This window comes from Symphodus melops (assembly GCF_947650265.1).
Source record: "Symphodus melops genome assembly, chromosome: 19".
NCBI lineage: Eukaryota > Metazoa > Chordata > Actinopteri > Labriformes > Labridae > Symphodus > Symphodus melops.
The window spans coordinates 2584775-2607491 of NC_136709.1; the positions used below are offsets into that span (position 1 = coordinate 2584775).

The 22717-nt window shown below is 41.3% G+C and overlaps 2 protein-coding genes across 4 annotated transcripts in view; one reads left to right on the forward strand and one right to left on the reverse strand.

Annotated features, from left to right (window-relative positions):
- Positions 1–2808: 2808 nt before the first annotated feature.
- Positions 2809–21758, reverse strand: rin3 (Ras and Rab interactor 3). Of its 3 annotated transcripts, XR_013781352.1 has the most exons (15): positions 20912–21758; positions 14363–14960; positions 13733–13844; positions 13551–13626; positions 13281–13372; positions 10900–11941; positions 8201–8381; positions 7952–8123; positions 7176–7297; positions 6903–7089; positions 6246–6377; positions 5831–5997; positions 5009–5123; positions 4119–4635; positions 2809–3802 (listed from the first exon to the last, which is right to left on the reverse strand). XR_013781352.1 is itself a non-coding variant. In XM_079369973.1 (14 exons), the coding sequence occupies exons 1-14, from the start codon at positions 20944–20946 to the stop codon at positions 4367–4369; spliced, it is 3294 nt and encodes a 1097-aa protein (XP_079226099.1). In that variant the 5' UTR covers positions 20947–21758; the 3' UTR covers positions 3958–4366. The 3 variants fall into 3 exon arrangements, 2 of the variants coding, with proteins under 2 accessions (XP_079226099.1, XP_079226098.1); XM_079369973.1 differs by lacking the exon at positions 2809–3802 and having other exon boundaries at positions 3958–4635; positions 5837–5997; XM_079369972.1 differs by lacking the exon at positions 2809–3802 and having other exon boundaries at positions 3958–4635.
- Positions 11416–22717, forward strand: part of LOC306840583 (uncharacterized protein) — a 31432-nt gene continuing 20130 nt past the window's right edge. The window contains exon 1 of the mRNA XM_079369965.1: positions 11416–11503. The gene's annotated coding sequence lies outside the window, so the exon portion shown is untranslated. The remainder of the gene's footprint in view (positions 11504–22717) is intronic.

Below are 22717 nucleotides of genomic sequence, written 5' to 3' on the forward strand. Positions count from 1 at the left end.
ATGTCAGAAATGTAAGAGCACAGAACTGCTTATTAGAGTTAAAACATCAATGACATAGTACAATTTCCCCCGGATTCTCCTGTGGTTCAATTAAGGAGTAGGAACAGGTGACCTTTGTGGTTGTTTTGGCTGGAAGATTTTTTAAAGAGATGGCCGTTGTTAGAGTCGGCCTTTTCCTTTTTTTTAAGACCTTTTCAAGATTTGTCAATATTTGATGACAAATGTTTGGATTGGCTCAGTTAGTTTCATCTGGGGGAAATCAGCCAATAATAAGAAAACTATTTGAAAGGCTGAGAATAGCAATATATCCACCCATCCATCCATCTTTATCTAGACAGGTAAAGGGTTGGGTTCCTCTTGTTTCAGAGGTTTGGCGAGGGGCCTTTCCAGCATCTCACAATAAACTTTCTCGGCCAATCCATGACTGGCACAGCAGTCCAATAACAAAGCACCACTCAGGTTCAGATTGGGCAGACCATTCCTCCCAATTGCTTGCTCCAAGTGTCTCCATGATTGTGAGACAATGTGGGCGTTAATTGAAGTCCTCCTGCAGCAATGTTGTGTAAATGCACAAACAACAGTAGAGTCTGACTTTCTTTGAATTGGAGATGAAAAGATGCAATACTTCAACACACTTGCGTAGAGGAGGCGTGTGAATATCGCCACAGCTGGAAAGCGTCTTTCACTCTGGGCGAATCCAGAGTTGGAGAGTTATATTCAAATGTAAATACACAAATTAGTTTCCCAGTTAACACCTGAGGGTTTAATTCCTTTCCAAACATGACTGTATTTTAAGGCCAATGCTATGAATTAAACAGAATGGTTATTTGCTTTCACTTGGCATGGAAAGCAAACGTAAGCAAGATTAAACGTGATGAACACTGTGTGTAGTTAACATAAAGGAAACAAGACATGAGAATCATGAAACACGGGACATGATGGAAAACTGTCCATTGTGCCAATGGGTGGTAATACACAAGGTTTGCCTTGATGTTGAGAGTGGCGTAAGAGCTGCATCTCAGACGTGGGAAAGATGTCAGTCTTGGGACACATCATCAGTGGTGTACCTTTGAATCAGAGGGGTGACTCAGCCTTTCAACCGAAAGGTGAGACACGAATCATCCAAGCAAAAGTCAAATCAAGTTTAGCACATTTACAACAGCTTCAGCTGACCAAAGTGCTTTACAGGCACACAAACCAATACTTACCTGGATTATAAATAGTCAAGGACTCAAATGATAGAATTAGAGAATATGTTAAACAAGGTGCCTACCGAGCTTCACAACCATGTCATTGTCCCAAAATCAACATCAAGGATTTCACAATCTCATGATCAGACAGTGCACTTCTTTTAACATTTGTGCAACAGAACAAAACAAAAGTTTCACCCCTTTCTGATCCCCCTTTCGGCCGCTCCCCGGTCTTCAGCAATGCCCACATTAGCCAGATAGGTGTAAAGAATTGATGAAGTCCCTTATTGTTGTAATCAAGTGTCTAGAAAAAGGGATTACAAGTCAAATAGATCGTGAATGGAGGTTTTACTGCCCCTCTGCGCTGGGGTTACTCATTTTAGAAACAGTCCAACACGTAGCTGAGTATAACATCTATGGACAAAAGGAATTCTCAGATGGAAACCCTGAAATAGGATAAGGGCCGTTTCCAGCACAAATCATGGTGTCTTTTTTTGTACAACTGTGCAACGACATCTTGTTAGTATGTCAACATCAAGAGCCCCCCCATTTCTAAATATGAGCTTTAGGGGATCTGATACAAAATCAGATGCTTATATTTGATACTTTGCTCCTGGGACATGAAATGGTTTCTACATGTGAACCCCAACCAACACGGAAACAAGAACAAGGTTGAATGTGGAGCTTCTGCAGAGATTTTAGCATACAGGAAGCTTGTTACTGGTTAAGGGCCTCGTTATGGGCATTGTGGGAAATAATGACCTGTGGACAGGAAGCTGCGAGCCCTAACAAGGACCTGCAGCAAACTGAATTTACAAAAAAGGATAACAAGCATCAGACACAAAGCTTGAGTCACCTCGCACTACCTGTGTTCGCATAAGAAACACAGTCCACTCCCTTCAGGGCCTTCGTCACTCAGTGGTTTATGTATTCATCAGGTCAAATAGAAAAAAGAAAAAAGAAGCTGAATCAATCATGAAATTCTACATCAAAGCTTGGCATCACCTTGGTCACTAACACCTATCAATGATGGAATTATTCCAAATATATATAAAAATCTATTAAAACAATCTTAAAAGATTTCCCTTCCAATTTGATTGAAACATTGACAGGAGATGAGTAAGGGTAACGTGAACAGAGGTTAGCTGACTATAGAAAAAGTTCACAGCACAATAAAGAAAGAAGAATGAGAGATGAGAGGAGATGATAGACAGCAGCGATTCTAGAGTCAGTTGGGGCCGTGGGCATAATCAATCAACAGGATGATAGGAGACAAACCAGGACACAGTCGCTCACTTGATACCAACAGTAGAGTTTTGAAGTTTTGGTTGACCTCCTATTTTTCTTCAATGGTGACACTCTCCATCATTGTCCCTGTTTGCTCTTCTTCCATGTATCTCATGTATCAACACACAAAACCTTTTCAGGCTTTTATCTGCTGTTCATGGAAAAGCTCTTTGCTGTAAATTCACAAAAAATGATGTAAAGAATCAACAGAGAGCTTGAACGATTAAAAACCGGCATGCTTTCACACAGCTGGATCCTTTCTCAATCCAATATTATAAAGCACTGCAACCTTTAGTGAAGAAAAGTTGCAATAAAGGAAAAACAGCGTTAAGCAAATTGTAAAACAAGTTTATTTACAACTATGAATAAAAAATTCAAATGTAAAATGAATCTTCTTGATGTTTACTGGAAATATTTAAAATAAAAACAGAAATCCTGGTCCTTAAAGCTGCTTTGATACTTGAGCTTTTTGTTTTTCAGAGTTATACTGACAGTAAATGCTGCCGACATCCAGAAATATAAATTTCTATAATATCATAGAAAGTTTGGATTTGTTCTGATAAAATAATGTGTAGCCATGAAAGTCCATGTGGTAAAGTATGTACGCTAATAATCTACATTCTCCTTCTGCTTTAATGCAGAAGTCTTAAGCACCAGAGGAGGGAGCGTCAAGTAGCAAAGAGTATAAACAGTATAAACAGAGTCATATATATATGTGCACGTTACAACTTCATATTTCTGTACATTGTGTAATCCCTCCACAGTCTTTGAGGTTCCAGACCCCACAGCGACACAAAATCAGTCTTTCCTCTGTGCTGTCTCATTTGAGTTGCTCCTTTGATGATGCTTGTTTCACACTTCATCAGACCAGTCAGAAACGTAAAGGCTAATTTCCTTCCTTCTTTCCTAACTTCCTTCCTTCCACATGTTTGGGGTCTTAATGATTATCACGTATATAGGAATTTGGAATTGCTCCAGATTTCTAAACCATGAAACTGTTGATCCACATAATCTGTGCAGACAAAACTAAAATAGTATGTCACGTCAAGCTTCTTTACTAACTGACATACTCTTTTTTTATACTCTAATTGTGATTGTCTGTGTCTGAGAACAGAGCTGAAAGTATCTCTGGAAAGACAGACCTTTTTGCATTAAATAAATAAGTTGTTTTTTGGCCCCTTTTGGATTGAGTAGAGGGATGACATGCTGAAGAAAAAGCTGCTTTTAGTTTGAAAAAGCATTTTACCCTTTAAGAAAAAAGATCCTTTTTGTAAAGTGTCCTTTCTGTACTGTAATGTTGTAAAGATGACTATCTATCTATCTATCTATCTATCTATCTATCTATCTATCTATCTATCTATCTATCTATCTATCTATCTATCTATCTATCTATCTATCTATCTATCTATCTATCTATCTATCTATCTATCTATCTATCTATCTATCTATCTATCTATCTATCTATCTATCTATCTATCTATCTATCTATCTATCTATCTATCTATCTATCTATCTATCTATCTATCTATCTATCTATCTATCTATCTATCTATCTATCTATCTATCTATCTATCATGGCACATTGGAAGAACTTCACTTCAACACTGTTCCCACAAAGGAGCCAACGTTTGCACTTGCAACTTGAATTTCCCTCGGGATCAATAAAGTATCTATCTATCTATCTATCTATCTATCTATCTGCCAGCTGTTTTTGTTCGATTAAGTGAAAACCCCAAAAAATGTGGATTGATTAAAACTAAGCCAAAGAAGTGAGATATTCATGTCTGATATACTCCCTTACCTTACATTAAAACTTTTGAATCAGTTCCTTCATGATGCACAGAGTAGTAATCATAATGACTGCAGCTGCCACTGTGATGCTGAAACAGCTACAAGCTAATCAGACTCTCCTCCTCGTCCGCCTCCGCCTCCACAGTATCGACAGCCTCTACATCAGCTGGGGAAAAGATCTGTGCCGGTGGAGCCGGGGGCGGGTCAGTGGGGCAGCTGCGGACAGGCTGTTTGATTGGCTGGTTGACGGGGTGATAGACGAAGCAGTAGGATCCAGGCTGACAGCTGTTCTTTACGCTGACGGCCAGCTCTGTGGGGGCCAGGGGCCGCTGAGCACCATCCATGTACACACTGAGAATGTAAGCATCTGAGGGAGGAAATCATCAGGTTACCATGGTGTAGCTTTAATAAGAGTGCCACGGAAACACCATTCAAATAACATTTTATTTACTTCAGGACTCTCCACTGATCTCTTCTGTTTTAGATCTAGAGTTTAGGATTCCTACAGTCATGAAAAACATGTTAAAGAAAATATTTTTTTGTCATTTAGAGAAAGGTCATTGAAATATTTAAAGAAGTTAATTCAATACAGACGAGCGTGCAGTGTAATCATAGTTACTTTTACTTATGCTACTGAATCTATAGAGTATATCTTGGATATATTATGAATTGATTTAAACAGCACACAAATAAAGAAGCAAAACGATGAATGACAGAACAATGTGACAGCTTTCTTTCACCTTGTTCAAAGCGTGCAGCACATTGTTCAGCCAGCTCCTGGATGGTCGTGGTCGGGAGGACGCCCAGAGTCTTTGAGTTGGTTCCAACTTCAGGACAGCACACTGTCAAAAAGTCCTGTACAACGCACGCACACACACACACACACACACACACACACACACACACACACACACAGACACACACAAGTTAGCCTCATGTTCACAACAACGCTTGTTTTTCTTTGCAATCGTTTGTCAGTCGTTCACTTCTGTACTTTTTCAAACTGAGGCTGTGAACTTTGTGACTCTTAAAATCTTTTTTTAAAATACACTTCAAGTTTGCATTGTAAAAATACTCAAATTCAACATTTTCATCACATGCATGCACTTCACACAAGAGAGGAGTACATGTGGGCATTATCCAACAAGGGAAGGTGAGGCGCAGGAGATTTGGCATGTGCTGTTTTCTTTCAAGGAATCCTCCAAAGATTCTTGTTGTAGCTCGTAATGTTTTGAATGAATTGTTCATAATATGGCGCTCAGTTAAGTTCTGACTTCATCGTATCCCAAAACCCTCCACCAATGATTTCTCTTCAGTCTGCCTCTCTGCTGCCATTATTACACCTTTAATGGATTTATTTCATGAAGCTAACGTGTTGTCTTTTTGTAGTCATATTTGTTGTTTCAGCCACAGAGACTCAACATGAATCTTCATTCTCTCTCTTTTGTAACATTAGAGATCCCAAACTGGCAACAAAGCAGGATCATATTCAACATGTTTTATGTGTTTGTGTTTTATGTTGTGTGTGTGTAGGCTATGTATGTGTGTGTACATGTGTGTACCCGCACAGATCCCTGGTTCATGCGCTCCTGGTTAAGCGTGCGTCGTCTCTCCCAGCGGTGGATGGAGTCCTGCACCTCTCTGCTGAGCTGTCGCGTCGCTGACCTCTGCTGGTCGAAAGTCTTTATGTGCTCCAGAGCTCCGTAAGTGGTTGTCAGATAATAAGAACCTGGACAGACACACACACGCACGCACACACACACGCACACACACACACACACACACACACACACACACACACACACACACACACACATACACACACATACACACACATACACACACACACACACACACACACACACACACACACACACACACACACACACACACACACACAGAAGAGGGCATGATCAATAACAGCAACAGAAGAAAAGTAGCTTTGTGTTTTAAAGTAACTGTGTGCTGTGTGTGTACCTTCTCCCAGAGCTAAAGACGGATCCATCAGCTCCATCATGTACTCCACGTCCATCTGCAGGGCGGACAGATTGCATCTGGCCAGGACGTACATCATTACTGGCAGGAAGTCATCAGCGCCATGGGCCCGCCCTGAACACACACACACACACACACACACACACACACACACACACACACACACACACACACACACACACGAATACAAATAAATATTTTGACAGTGAAAGCTCTGCAGAGATTTTGATTTGAGGTGGAGAAGTTTAATTATGTTGTGAACTTGGCTCAAAGTTTGAACATGCAGACAGCACTCACTGTATTTGAGGATGTAAACGGCTTTTGATTTGAATATTTAAGAACCTTTATCAGTCACAGTATCATTTTAGTGGTGCCTTCTTTATGTTTTGGTTCTGCGATAGTGAAAGAAGTTACACTCTGACAGACCGTGAAAGGACTCTCCTGCAGTGATGAGCTGCTGCAGGTCACGCCTACGCTCTGCTGCTCATGTAAGGTCAGAGAATAAAGTCTGTGTACGAACGGGACTTGGTGGATGAACTTGTGTTGCCTTTCTGTTTTTATGATAATAAATAATGATGATTTATGATAATGACGGCTTTAAGGAGAGCACCAGAGGTTTGAGGTCTCGGAGGTTCTGACCTGGGCTGCTGACAGCCATGGAGTCGTAGATGATCTTGCAGGCCTTCAGCAGCATCTCGATCTTCTTCTGCGGAGAATATTCCAGATGGAGGTTGTTCAGTTTGATGTTTATCTTCTCCAACGCAGAGGCCTCGGGGACGGCTGTGGTTATTCCTAAAGCTGTGGTGGTGCTGCCGAGGACTGCAGACTGGCACAACAATTACACTGGTTACTTATAATGTCGCTGCTTATTCTTTACTACTTTGAAGTCCTCATCACATCCGGCAGGACTACCTGGTTCTGTGCCAGTTGTTTGAGGCTGTTGTTGTTGTTGTAAAGTTTCTCCAGACTCTGATAAATCGGCTCCCTCAGCGGCTTCAGGACACTCTTACACATCGCTGCTTCTGCAATACTTTCTGCGGAAACACAGGCATCCAGGAAAATGTGAAAGTTTCCCAAAAAAAGAACTTATTCTCAGCAGATTTTGTCAAACTGTTGGCTGGACATCTCAAACTGCAAACAAACTCAGTGATGACGGTGTCAATGTTTTCTCTTAGCTATTTAAAAATCTGTGTATGTCCATCTATGGGTGTGGAAATCTGTGTTTTATGTTTTAATTCTTACAGAGCTATTCATTGAGCTAAAAATGTGTTCAACTATCTCGGTTGTTTTTCCTAAAATCCTCTTAACAGTCTGTCATTGTAATGAAGCCCACTGCATATTGCATACACAGTTGTGATCGGCTCAACGGGAAATCAGACAGGATGTAAAATACCTGCAAATGAAGCAAAAGAAAAATGAGCTGTCAGATTTGTTTTGTCTCTCCAGGATGCAATTAACGAACTGTCCGTTCGATTGTCCCTGCCTGATAAATGCCAACACACTTCAAAAACCATGTCCTGACCTTTGTTACACAGACACGCTGTCATAGCTTTTGAACAGGTTTTTCACAGAAGACATCAACATGACTTTTTTTCAGGCTTATTATCTGATGCAATGGGAAAATGGGAATTTGAGTTTGACTTCACTGTAAGGATTCATGTGAAAGTGTTTAAAATAAAAGAGTTTACCCAGTTTGTCCTGTGCATACTGATGCTGTGGCTCCAACATTGCTTGCAGCTCTGTACTCTGCAGCAGGTAACTCTTCAGCTGTGTCACCATCTGTCTGATCTCCTGCAGCAGCTCGGTGGTGGAGGAGTGGTTCGACATGGTCTCCAGGGTGAACGCACGGTGCTCTTTTACCTTCAAATACATTATGAACACTAAAGTTGCAACAGAGTGCTTATCCTCACTTTGGCAAATCTGATGACAGTACTCACCAGGTTCCCAAAGTAGCTCAGAGGGTCCCTGGCGAGCTCCACGATGCGTTGTGTGAGGCGGCGGTCGTGGCTGATGAGGCCCGTGAGGACGGTGGAGAGGCGATGTCGAGCTCGGTCCAACATCACGGTTGTGGGAGTTTTTCTGACGCTCACTTTGGGGCTGCGGCTCTCTGCAGTACTTCTACACGAAAAACATTTCTTCAGCTCTTATAGATGTAAAAAAGTGATTTGTAACGCTCACAGCCACAGTCTTTAATCCAGTAACGCTTTGAGAATGATTTAAAGATAGAAACATTCTGCCATACATACACAGACTCGTGACTTAGAGTACTTTAATAACATGGTGGGACAAATTGGTTTAGAGTGTGAGCCTTCACTTGTTTGAGGCCGTCTGTGGTGTCACGCAGAGATCTTTATGAGCAGCACAAAACATTTTTATGGTTTGAACTTTGTGCAAACTTCCTTTTTAGTTACCGTATATATAAATGTGATGCATCCTTGTACGTTCTGATATTTTGCGAGCATGATGTTCATGTACCAATAAGTCGTTTCTGAACAAAGAATGTGTTTCTATTTATGTTTTTATAACAACAGATATCTCTTGATTTAACTTTGCATCATACTGACATGATGTACCGGTAAATATCTAGCAAAAAAAATCTTTGGTGTTTTCTTTTATCTGATTCAAAATCAAATGTTTTATGTTCCATCTACACAGAAATGATACAGGGGAGTGTCCTGGGTATCTGAAAGTTATCCCATCGGACAACCGCTAAAATCACAAGTGATTAAATAGGAGGGGGGGAAGAACGAAAACAGTTACCATCAAAATAAATTGGCTCCCTTTTATAAGATAAGGGGGAAACTAAACCACCGCTGTCGAGTAGCTGGTGAAAAAATAGATTCAAGGGAGCAACAAAAACTAACTCCTCAGACACAAAGGCCAACAGGCTGTGTTAATAAAGAAACCAAAAAGCCTGGGTCAGATATATTCGCAGCCCTGACAAATGACACTGGAAGAGCTGCTGGAGATTAAGCAAGTCAAGTGGTGCTTATGCAGAATCATACACTTCCTGGAACAAATCAAGGCCAATCAGACACAAACACCTGACACTGCACTGAGCACTGTTTCTTTCATGTTTTGCCAGTTTAGGGTAGTTTTACATTCAACTCAATCATAGTGTCTCAATTATCTGGTCAGACTTTAGACAAGGACCAGCTTATTGAGAAGAAACTCTGACCTGCTCATCAGGCTGACACCAGTTATCAATATTATATCAAATGTCCTGATAGAAAAGAGGATATCAAAAAACTGCATGTAATACCATCTGTAATACCATCTTTGATTAAGATGCTTGAAGTTGTAAAGTAGGATTACTTTGCTACATCAGTGTATAAGTCCCATAAACTTACTTTTCATAATATAAAGAAGAGTAGCTTATTTTAACTCCACAGTCCTGCATGCATGCCTTGTTTTTCATTATAACTCTAACAGCCTCTGTTCTACCACAAGAGCCTATTCTCACACTCTCCTTCCTCTTGAAGTCTTTTTTGTGCATCCACACAGTCACATGATTTACAAAGCGATGATTCATTACAGTGCTATCAACTGGTACAGTAAGTCTCTGTACGTGCAGTCCACTCTAAGGCGCCTACACTTAAATTGCCAGTATGTGGGACAAATTTGTTCAGGGCTCAATTAAAACCTTTGATTGTATAAACATTTATTTAGATTGTGTGGTTGTATTTTAATGTAATGCATTTTTTGATAATACATTTTACAATAACTTTTTGGATTATGCATCTTTTTGCAGCCTTAAACAATGAAGCGTGGATGATTTATACCATGGAACCATCAATACCATATATACTACATGTCACTACATGATACCTTATTTGATGGTAATAAAAAGGAGTTTCAGTTAGTGAAACAGAAATGGTAAATAAATGCATTTCAGACTTGTGTTCGTTCACTGTATCAATATGGACAACACAACTCCTTCTGTTGTGAAAAAGTGAAGTCAAGATACCGCTGTGATAGTGACCAGCTTATAGCGCTGGTGTCTTAATTTGGAGCAAGGTCGTGCACAGATTGGAGCTGGCTGGTGGATCCAAAACACTCATGTTACTTATTAATAAAACGACAAAGATCCCTCGGGTCAGTACAGTCCACATCAGAAAATATTCTTATTTCTTGCGTATCGGACTTTATTGATAAGACTGTTTAACGACTGTTTTGTTTTTTGTCACATTTGCTCTTGCCCTTCCCTCTCTGCTTCGGATAATGAAGTTGAAAATACTTGCAAGGTGCCACATTCGCCCCCAGAACTGTCAATCATGATTTGACATCTGCTAATTTTTGCATCAAAACACTGATTTGAACTTCACTTTTTAGAAAAATTGAGGACAATAACTTATTGTGGTAATAAGTGACAATCACGACAGAATCAGGGATGAGAAAAATGTTTGTGAAATGTAGTGTAACTTCAGGGAGCGCTCTAAATCTTTTGGCTTCACTCCCAGGCTCCCTGTGTCTGTCCATATTAATATACAGTCTATGGTGTGAACATTTATGCCAGCTTTGTTTAAATCAGTTCCCTCGTTGGGCTGTCCAAGTCAAATATTCTGGACACACCCTCAACTAAGTCAGCATAGCAACAGTAACTAAGGTCGCTCTATGCCAGCCAATCCAAACTCACCTGTGGTTCTGCTCCTGTTCCTGGTTCTGCTCTCCTTCTTCCTCTGTGCTGCTGGTGGAGCAGGAGTCAGGGTCTGTTCCAAGCACTGCTCCCCCCTGTGGCGAGTACAGGGACACATCTGGGCGGCGTGCTGCGGAGGGCGGGGGGACTCTCATCCCTGCGCCCTGATTGGTCGATCCTCCTCCTGCCTTGAGCTGCACAGGTACTTCTGGTGAGGTTGGTTTCCTCCTGGGTGGAGGGACTGGACGGGACGGTTTCTTGATTAATGGTGGACAAGTTGAGCTGGGTTTGTTTTTGTCTTCCTCTTTATTTTCCTGCTTCTCATCTTCTCTTTTCCCCTCCTCCTCCTCCTCCTTCTCTTTTTGTTGGCAACTATTCTCATTTTCAACACCCTCAGTCAGCAGACCTGATTTACTTCCCGTTTTCGCCTCTCCTCCCTCCTCTCTGTCTGTTTTCTTTGCAGGATTTTGTCCCTTCTCTCTCTCCCTCCCCTCGGCCACATCTCGGTCGGTGCTTTTCTTTGAGGAGGTGCGACGGAGAGGAGCAGGAGGCAGAGGAGGAGCAGCTCGGCTCTGCGGCGGGACAGGAGGCCGTGACGGAGGAGGTGATGTTGACATTGACTTCCTCTCTTCTCTCTCCCCCACTCCTCCCCTTCCTTCCTCTTTTCTCTCAGCGGCTGTATTTACAGATGGTGAGGGTTGAGGCAGAGATGAGAAGATGAGTCCCATCCCCGACCCTGAGCCCAGGCTGGGGGGTCTGGGTGGGGGGCGTTTGTATTTTAACTCCATGCTTGGTGTGTTTTTAGTCTGACTGCTGGCTTCTGTGCTGACCTTCTGTGGAGCTTCTCCGTTCTGCATGGAGACGGGGATGTTTTGAGTGGTGGTGACGACCTCAGGATTAGAGATAGGTGGGGGGTTCAGGTTTTTGTTGAGGGTCTCCTCCACAGAGACCGGGTTAACATACAAGAACAAGTCGCTGTTGTTCTGATCCAAATCCAGGTCCTGGTTCTTGGCATGCTGGTGCAGATTAGACGTCCAAAAATCTGCAAGACAGACAGTCAGTGTTAGAAAAATGTCTTTGTAATCATTATCCACTTTTGTCTCTCAATAATGAATTTGCATTTTTTTTGTTTGACCTGTCAGTCTCTCTTGTATTGAGCTTGATGGATCTATACTGATCAAACTACTCCAACACGTCAGGAGCACAGTTGTTTGATTTGCATTTCTTTTTTTTTTGCATTTGTTTTCTGTGTTTTTAACTTTGAATTTTAAATGCATTTGCAGCGTTTTTCGGCGTGTTCTTTCATTTAAAGCATGTTTTTGTTTTTGAATTTGCATCGTTGCTGAATTGGCTGCAATTACACAGCTCTTGTATTTGCTGTTTTGTAGACCCAACCTTTCCCCAACAATCTGCGTGGGAGCCTGTTCTCTTTCCAGCCGCAGCATGTCATGAGTACAGACGTTGCTCAACAGTACTAAAATAACATTTATGACTGAATGTAGGTGTTTATACTATGAAAATGTATGTTATTCATTTTGAAACTGTTTATTTGTGTGGCTGCCACGCTACTACCAGTACAAGTCTTTAAAATCCACACCAAATTTTTTGTTTGGATTGCACTTTACTGAGAAATTGAAGATGTTGGTTGGTGGATTTGGCTGTTGTTTGCCTTTCAGTCTTTATGCTAAGCTAAGTTCATCACCTTGTTTCTGTAGCTTCAAAGTAAACTAAAGTATTGATAATTCAATGGACTTCTTCAGACTGGTGGAAATCAAAGAATTAACTGGAGCACACAAACCACTTATGGTAAATCAAGCTGCAAAGGACTAACGTCCTCAGAGTCAAACCGGGAAGTCTCCTTTGCAGCTTACTGTAAAACGTGTGTTCTCCTGCAGTGTTTTCTTTAGTTTCTCCTATTCTGAGGGTCAAAGTACCGACCTCCATTTGTGGAGGGGCTGAAGCGAGCTGAATGGTTTCCCTCTCCTTCAAGAAAATAATAAAGGAGACACAGGTGCACTGTCACTGTGCTGGAACTCTTTGCTAAAACAGGAATGCGTAAAATTTCTATCACGAAAAACATCATCAAGATTTCCTTCAAAGTGTAAAACAGTCTTACTTCGATATCAATTCTGTCATCACATACACCTCGTTAAGCCCCTGATGGCTCGTTAATGTTGTGTTGAGAACATTATGCATTTTGATTTGCTTTGTTTGGTTCTTCTTTTCATATGAACAGTGACTGTCTGTCTGTATGTTTTTTTTCTTTTAAAATGTGTTCATGCATGCTTTTCCTCTTCTACCTTCCTTTGCTTTCATCTGCTTTCACCCTCTTACAGAAATGACCAAACCGAAACATGCACTAACGACATAGATTTATATACCTGCTCCCATAGTGGAGATGACCTCCAGCTCCTTTCTGTTGGTTGCCGTGGTAATAGCCAGCGGTAACCTCAATGGGACGGCAAGGATGTCCCTGAGCGGCGGATTCCAACATAAAAAGCAAGCATTAGGTACAGACAGAGAGCTTAATAATAAAATACCCAACACAAAGCTCCACCTATGGATATGTTTATGTATGTCACTTTTATCGTGTTTTGTACAAGCTGTAATCAGATTTTATAGTTGTGTTTTGGTGTGTTAGTATGTGTTACCTGCTGGCAAAGTAAAAAGAGATCAGCTTGATGATGTCATCATCAAAAACCAGACTGGAGCCATCGAGGTGGAGATCTGAGACAGACAGACAGATTATTATCACTCAATCATGCAAATGTTACATTTTGTATTTCTGTAGCTCTTTGAAGCAGAAGCTGCACATGGATGTATGTGCACATACATGATTTGTGCTGTTTAACCCGCAGGTTGTTTACAAGAGGCGTCCCCTCTTCATCAGGCAGCCGCACTGATAGGGTCATCCCCTCACTCTCTGTGTCGTGAACCAGGAACGCCTGAAACATGAGCGCTCAGGTCAGACTGTGAAAGCATTAGTTTCAAATACATTCTTGCAGTATTTAATATTTACATTTATGTATCTATCGCTGTCAGTATTTCCATACACCAGAGGTTGAGCAGCAGCAAAACAACACACTACAGTCTATTAAAGTTAAACTATTATTACTGCAGATCTTCAGTCAGGGTCATATCCAACTTTTTTTCAAACTGTATTTTGGGGTGGCTTCTCCAATGCCGCTCCGCTGGATCCAACCTGCAAATCCCCCCCCCCATCTGCAGGAGGCAGTATTTTGTCTCGTTGCCATGCAACAAGAATTCACTCATTCTCTTTTATCAGGTCATTCTACTTTGCAAAACGGTTTTGCAGCATAATAGTCGTTTCATTGTAAAAACAAATTCAGCGAAACATTTCTGAACGTTGAGTGTGAACCGGTGCTGCAATTAATTTACAGTGTAAACTTTTGTTTTCAGTTAAGTACACAAACTGTGAAATGTGTGTGTGTGTGTGTCTCACCCCTGCTGTCTCCTTCTCCAGTATACTTGTGATATTTTCTTGGCTGAGTCCTTTGTGCTGCCACACCGAGGTGCTCCCAACCAACCGATCTATCAGACTCAAATTGGTGGGAGTTTGGGAAGGTGATTGAATGACAGGGGGAGAAGGTGCAGCAGGTGATGAGGAGGACACAATAGTTGGTGATAATATAGGGGGAATGAGGGGAGGTGTAATAGAGGGGGTCAGATCGGCGGAGAGACTCGGCTGAAGAGTGGGCAGGGGAGACGGCGATGCCTTAGTTGGTGAGAGAGGAGGAGGAAGAGATGGAGGAGGAAGGTTGGATGAAATAGGGGCAGGTGTAGGATTGGAGGGGGGAGGAGGAGGTTTGGAGGCAGGAGGGAGGGGTGGAGGAGTGGACGGAGTGGACAGAGGTAGAGGAGAACTGGAGGGGAGCTGGGAGGGTTTGGGCACAGGAGGAGGAGGCGGTTTGGGTCGACATGGCCGAGCAGGAGGGAGGGAGGAGGGCAGGGAAGGTGTAGTGTGGGGAGAAGATGGAGGGACTGAGGGGATAGAAGTGATTGATGGAGTGTCGAGAGGTCCTGTCAGAGGGCTTGCATGGCTGCAAAAACAAAACTCAAGGTCAGAGATAATAACACGCTGAAGATTGTCTGCTTTGAGAAACAAGCATCCGAGCTGCAGAACTTTTTCTTTCTAACCAGTAGCACATACTGGAGTTCATGTTTACCCTCTGCACTGCATGCACTTTGTGACACATGATGAGGTCCAACAATGTGAATAATTGACACCATTGTTAGGAAGATCAGTATCCATGACTGCGCTGGATTGTTTTGCACCAGGACAGCACTTAAGTGTGAAAAGGGGAACACTCTCTGGGTCTAGAAATAACCTTTTTTTTTATCCTAATTGTAAGAGATGATGTCTCATAATTTCTCCTTTCAATACTATAACTATTGTATCTTAAGTAAAATTCACTATGTTGACAATATAAACCTGTTTCTTGAAAATGGCATGAACCATTTCTGACATTTCTGCAAAGCTCGCGGAGTTTGAGTGAATCCTTGAAAAAAACAAGAAAAGTGCAGAAATCAGAAAGTGTGATTTTTCAGTGAGCTCTAAAACACGCACGTTTCAGAGATTCCTCAGCCCAAGACTTCCTTTACCATGTGTTGTGATCATTTTGTCTGACGAGAAAAGACATCTGATAATTGATTGTTAGCTGCTCCATTATGCAGACGTTTGTTAAATCTAAATTGTTATTAGATGACTCCAGATAAGTTCCCTGATTGCATTGCAGCGGATCCCTTTCCGCTTCATTTGCTCACCCCACACTGTTTTCATGCGTACATCAAAATCCTGCAGAAACAATGGAGAGCGAAACTCTTCATACTGCAAATGAAGGTCAGAAGACTTCAGATAACAGAATCCAGTCCCTCACATAAAGATGCTGGTTAAAACTGCAGAATCTGTTCATTGAGACGATAAGGAAACGTGACTAATCAAGACATCTCGCTTCAGTGAAGGTGCTAAAAACTCACATTTCAAAACTAATAGATGTTGTCGTTAAATATTTAGATTTTTTAAATTTAGATCAAATTTAAATGTAAATGTTTTCTGCATGCACCCTGATGTCTAATGTCATTTTATGAGGCGTTTGGGGATTTTTACCTTGAGGATGAACTGGCTCAAGCTCCTATAATACTGCATTGATCAGTTTAAGACCACAGCGAGAAACGACTCCATTAGCTGGATGAATGTGATGATTACAGGTTGTCTAAGGATTTGCTATGAAATCAACAGTGTTCTGCTTTGTAGACTCAGTAGTTTTGACCACGTCAGTACACGGGAGCAGGCTTTGGTTTTATCGATCTTCATTCAATCAAAGAACCCACTTTCGTTTTGATCATCTGTGGAACGTTCAGTGAATTTTTAAAACAAGAACGAACACATGACCTACACTTCTGGGATTTCATAGTCAAGCACATGCAAAAAAAAAAAGTAAAAACATTTTCCAGATGTGTTTGAGGCCTGAACAAATGGAGTCCATGCTTTTGGGGGCCTTTTCTGGTTACCAATGATTCATGCAGGTTTTTGCAAACTGCACTCAGCCTGCATGTTAGGACATAAACATTTTGAATCTGAACTAACAGCACACCAGGTTCTTGAAAGTGGTGCTTGACACACAGTGAAAGAGAAATCCATGTATATGTAACTGAAGTCAATGGAATAGTCGCAGCATCATTTAAATCTTCTCGTCTCAAGGAGAAGACGTACGTCCAAAGTTACAATTCAAAGTTCCAACAAAAGGAAATGTGCAGCATTTAAATAATAGAAAGCCTGAATAATCTTGATTCACTCCTGCTGCTTCTGATAAGTCAAACAACAAACAAGAAAATACCTGGGGTGGCCAATCAGATTTCAATGAGGACAACTAACCTAACAGACCCCAGCTCGGCCAAGACCACACACCCCTCTTTAATGCTGCTTCATGCTTCCTCACAGTCTGAGACGCACTGCATCGAGGGATCATAGTCTTACTTATGAATAAAAGGAAATTTGCTTCATTAAAATGATTTTAACATGAGCAACATAGCTCTGAAACTAGTCGAGACTTGAGTCTCTTCTCTGAAATTCAAAGTAGCCAATCGCAGGTTTCGTTGCATCTTGGGGGGGGGGGGTCAGTAAGATTACATGGGGACCCTGCACATAATATGAGAGAAACAACAGAGGGTCCTCATTCCTGCATGCACATTAGCAGGTAGATCGTCTTTTTTTTTTTTTGCAAATGTTATTCTTTAGAGACATTTATCTCACAGTGGTTATCTTGAATCTTATTAAGAAGATAATCTTTACATACAGTAAGAATATCAGCAGAAGATACGCGCTTGAGGTGACGGTGGTTTACCAATAATGCCACTTTATGCTCAAATGCTGTAGTTTTAAACCAAAGTACAATCCTTTCACAGTAAGCATTCAGCTAACTCCTACTGTACCTCGGACGGCAGAGAAAACCCCTCAGACATCTGAAGGTTTAACTGCACATCAGAATCTAAATCCGGGTGATCTCTCACCTATGACCACAAACATCCAGCACTGCAGGAAACGAATCATGTTCACATTCATTTGTATTTATAGAAATTACTTAAATGAGAAGACTAAGTAACCACATCACTCCAATGTTAGAATTAATTCCCTTATTGCTTTTTATCTTCTGTTGTTTCGGATGTAAAGTAAATAGTTTATCTCACTTTATCCTTTTACAGCCCGTCCTCGTGTTCCTGTGAATGTGAGGAAATCTTAAGACTACAGAGTGAGTCCTGTGTGTACGCCACATGTGATGCAAGCTCACAGGAAAAGAGCAGAGCAGAAGAGGAGTCAGGTCAGCTGAATGTGGGAAAGCAATGGAAACTGCGGTTGTCAGTAAAACACAGGCACACTGGAAAATATCGAGTTTGACAAATAATAAATTCAGATTGTTTTTATTTGTAATGTGAGCTGTCTTCTCCCTCCCTCAGGTTGTCATCATACTTTATAAGTCCTTCAAACCCAAAGAGAAACATACTTTTCACTTTCTTACATTTATTTGACAGCTTAATTTTTTTGTAGTTGGAGATGAAGAAATAAACCTGATATTTTAACACTACAGTTTATTTGAATAGTTTTCATCAATAACCTACGACAGTGAGATAAAAAACCTGTAGCAAACCTCCATGAGAAAGTTAAACTATACTGCAGGGCTCAACACATAAACACATTTTTCAATTACCCCTTAGTGCATGTAATGATAAAATAAAATTGTTTTTAGACTTGTTCATATTACTTCAAAGGTTCAATCTGTAAGATAGCTGCTGAATTAAGTGACAACATGAGCTGACGACATCATTGGACATGAAGGAAACTGTGTTGAAGCTCTTCTTCAACAATGCAGCAGCCAGTATGTCCTCCTTCTAACTTTTGAAGGCCGTTTTGGACGCCCCTGGGTTTGCCAGATATGAGAGCAGTTATCAGGTCAACAGGTGTTGCAGCGATGGAAGCGGGCAGTGGAACTGCTTCAGATAGAAGTGATTGTACCCGAGCTAAAAAGCCTCTGCATGTTTCTAATAAGCTCCAGCAGCAGAAAGCTGCTCAAACTAGGATCAATGTTGGAGATGAAGAGATAAATGTGATCAAATTAAGCGCATCGACTCAGGCAGGCCGGGTGGAGACAGCTCTCTTCAGTGTTTTAAATTTGGACCCATTTTTAAACATAGGTGTCAAAGTTACATACATGTCCTTTAAATATTCATTGTTTAATACTTGAGAGCAAAATTGTCACATTTGTACAAATAACCTTCCAGTTAAGTTGAGTCAGATTCGGACAGGTTTGAACTTCATTGAAGACTCAAAGAGGTCAGAATGCCTCATTTCACAGCAAAGGATAGAGAGATGTCAAAATACTAATACTTGTGTATCATTACTGTTTTAAAATGATCTTATTATTAATCCCACCTTCCCTCAGAATAATCCTCTGACATTTTAAAGGGGTCTTATTCCAAGGTGGAAAACAATTCGATTTAAACTGTTTAAAGAAGCATAAGGTAGTAACTACTAAAAGAACTAATCTGGGCTTCATATCTCGATGGAAGATCGGCGGAATACGTGCTCTGTACAGTCATCCTCCAGCAGCTCGGGGCTTCAGAGGAAATGATGTCGGCATTATCTGATCAGATATTTGGTAACCTGCTGACGTCTGAAGGATGTTGTAGGAAATGTGGTGAAGATCTGGCAGGTCAGGACAGAAATGTGTACATAGTGTAGCAGGAGGTAACATGGGTGATACTAAACATGTTTTGGGGATCTCGACTTTCTGTTCTTTGTCGACAATTCATGCAGCAACATAGCAGCTCACTCAAACATTTATTAGAGATGTTACCAGTACTAGAAAGCAATAACATGAAAACAGCGGCAAACCTCGGACAGAGCCAGAATGACGGACACTATATGATGACTAATTGTGGCTTGAGATGTGATGGACGGTCGTAACTGTACTTTTATCAGGATGTATAAATGACAAACTGTGTTGTTCTGTTTTTACATGTTAACTATCATCAGGCCCGCCCACAGAGGCGACCGGACTTTGGCGAACGTTCCCTCCACAGATGCCATTTAATAATATCCAGAGATGTGTGTTGGATCAGCAGCGTTCACATTCGCCTCCTCAGCGTGGTTCAGATCAGTTTTGGAGACTGAAAATAAAAGTTTGTCAGCGAGTTGTTTGTTTGGGTTCAAATGTCATAGCCGTCTCTGTTTTCTGGCTTCTTAACTTTCGTGCACGCCCAGTAATGGCAACACACAGTCCAACATCGCTGGCCTGATGGTTAAGTCCAATGGACAACCCAAGGCGTAAACATTACAAAATAAAATATTAAGAACTGGGGGATTACAATTTGATACAGGCAACAGAAAGTTAAATATTTAATTTGGTTAAAATAAAGTACAATAGTTATTGCTTACATTTAGGATGGAAGTTGTTTTACCTCCCCCAGAAAGCTTCCCCTTTCTCCACCTTTATGGGTGGCATTGACCATAATAAAGTTTTTAAAGGATCTAAATGTAACTTCCTTCCCCCACGAGCTTCTTTAAACAAAAGTGCTTTAATGTTGATAATAACAATATTCAATTGATTCAATAATTCAGGTTAAACATCAAAACACTTTTGTATTTTTATGTTCTGGCAGGTGACAATAGTGGAAAACTTAGTTCACAATTCCAATGTATCGGAGTATCTCTATAGTGCAGGGCTCGGACACAAGAAGACCTATATACCTGATCTCACCTCTGACTTTGTTGACCTAACCTGACCTTTAGAAATAACACACATTCTTCAGAGACTAACACAACTGTGACACAAAGCAAACACACAAAAACAATTCAACACAACCTATAATGAGCTTTTCAATCTGATACTTTTATTCTGAAAGGCCTCAAACACTCAAGCAGCGCTGAATCCTAAACATTGCACTCTAGTTATAGTGTTGCCTGCATCTACACAGTACGACACAACGTCCCACAACTTTGACGTAGGTAAAACAAAAATAAGGATCTGAAATCACGTTGTTGTTTTGCATCTTGCACGTACATTGTTTCCAGTAGAGGTGCTCAGACTCTTAACGGTGTAAGCTGAAAAAAATCAAAGATGCTGACATGCGTTATAACGGTCTGATATTTCTTCCTCCTGTAGCAACTTTCAACAACTCACATCAGCCTCAAATGCAACTCCTCTTACTGTGACTACAAACTCTTTCTTGCAAAAAAAATCTCTCTCTTTGTGCGTTTCATGTGTGAGAAATATGACTTGATTGAACAGCGTAAAGTCAGAACCTGGCATTTCCAACCCTCAAAGAAGCCACTGACCTATTTATTAGCCACTGAGTCATCACATCTGCTTTTCCTGCTCTGGCTGCCTGACTTTCGACCCCCTTCTTCCCCTACTCCCCTCCATGGCCCCCTTCCTTCACTAGAACATATCCTGTTCTGTAGTTTCACATTATCACAGACCCCTCATAAACTCACCTTGCGTCTGTAGAAACAACGCTGGCCTCCATCATATTTCCACAGATTGACTGTTCGACTTCTCTCTGTCACTCTGTCTCAGCTCCAGTGAAAGCTCCGCCTCCTCTCTGCTCCATACTCCTCCTTTTTTTTTTTCTCTTCCTCCTGTTGATCTGTGTAGGACTGAATAAGGGAAAACTAAAAGGCAAAAGGAAAAAATGTTTCTCTGTGTCAGCCCTCCCCTCTCTCTGGTTTCTGCCTGCACTTCCTGAGCCGACTGTGAAGCAGGAAGAAGCTGAGCACTTTGGTCAGACTTCCCCTCCTCTCAGCTGTCTCTTACGCACAGTTTTACAACTTCTGTCAACATGCAATCATGCCTTCATGTCCTGTAGCTGACTCTGCTTACAATCACAACTAGTGTCTTTACTCTTTTCCTCAATAAGTCGATCAGATTTTTCCACTTCTGAGCATCGACAAGGCTTTAGAATCCAGCAGAAATATGACCCAATGGCCTACATATTCAGCAGATGCTCTGTGAGTCTCCTCCTTTCCTTTTTCTCTCCCCTCCTTCCCTCCTATAAAGTTTTCCAGATGCTCCCCCTTCAAACTGAGGAATGCACAACTTCATCTTCCCCTCCCCGCTGTCTCCCCTCTTCTCTCCCTGCCTCCTCACTCCTCCCCCTTTATGTTCACAAAACTGCTCGTCTTGCCTTCCTTCCCCCTCTGATTTATTATCAAGTCACTTCATCTCTTGTTTCAGTGTTAATTCTTCCTATCGATTATATTTCAGAGGTTTATCCACCCTGAGAAGACTCAAAAGTAAGTTACAAGACTTCACCTGAAAGTTTAGACGTGAAAATACTCCAAAAACAAGCTATGATATATTTAAATAAGCCCTAAAGCAAAGGCTGACTTGCTGTAGGCAAGACACACACACACACACACACACACACACACACACACACACACACACACACACACACACACACACACACACACACACACACACACACACACACACACACACACACACACACACACACACACACACACACACACACACACACACACACACACACACACACACACACACACACACACACACACACAGGCCACAGTCCTTGTCACACTGGTCCTGACCCTGTTTGGTGCACCCCATCCCCCAATTCTCTCTCCACACATTTCCTGTCATTTTACAGTTGTCCTAGTGAAGGCAAAAACATGAAAACAAGCGGTTTTCATTTTACTGAGATAAAAAAAAGAGTGAAGAAACAAATTTCAACCTCAAGAAGCCAATGTATAAAACAAGTGCTGTGAGCAGATATAAACATGTTTACAGCCTGATTCAAAGCAGCCTTGGTCTGAATAGATCAATGTGTATATTTGTATATAAAGGGGCGGGGCTTAGTTGACTGACAGGTAGGTATATTGTAGCTGTTTTTCAGGAGGCTTAAGGCCCACCTCAGCATCACCTCTTTGACGGTTAGTAGATTGTTTAAAAGTTTGGCAGTCGCCATCCCTTCGGTGATGTCACTGAGAATACAAATCATGTTTGATACAGACGATGTGCAGGCGGCTGGTCCACATGATTTCTGCGCTTGTCTTACTCTCAATCACCTTTAAATACTTCCTGTGAGGTGATGTGACTCAGCAGTGGAGAGTATGTCCTCTGCCCACAAACACTCTCCGGTGTCATGTAATAGCGTGCCGGTATAAATAGTAACACCATAAACACAATGCAGCAAACGTACATCCTCATATAGACTTTAATTTTAAATCAGTTTGAGTTTAAAATCTCAACTCATTTAAAGCTGTGTTTAAACAACA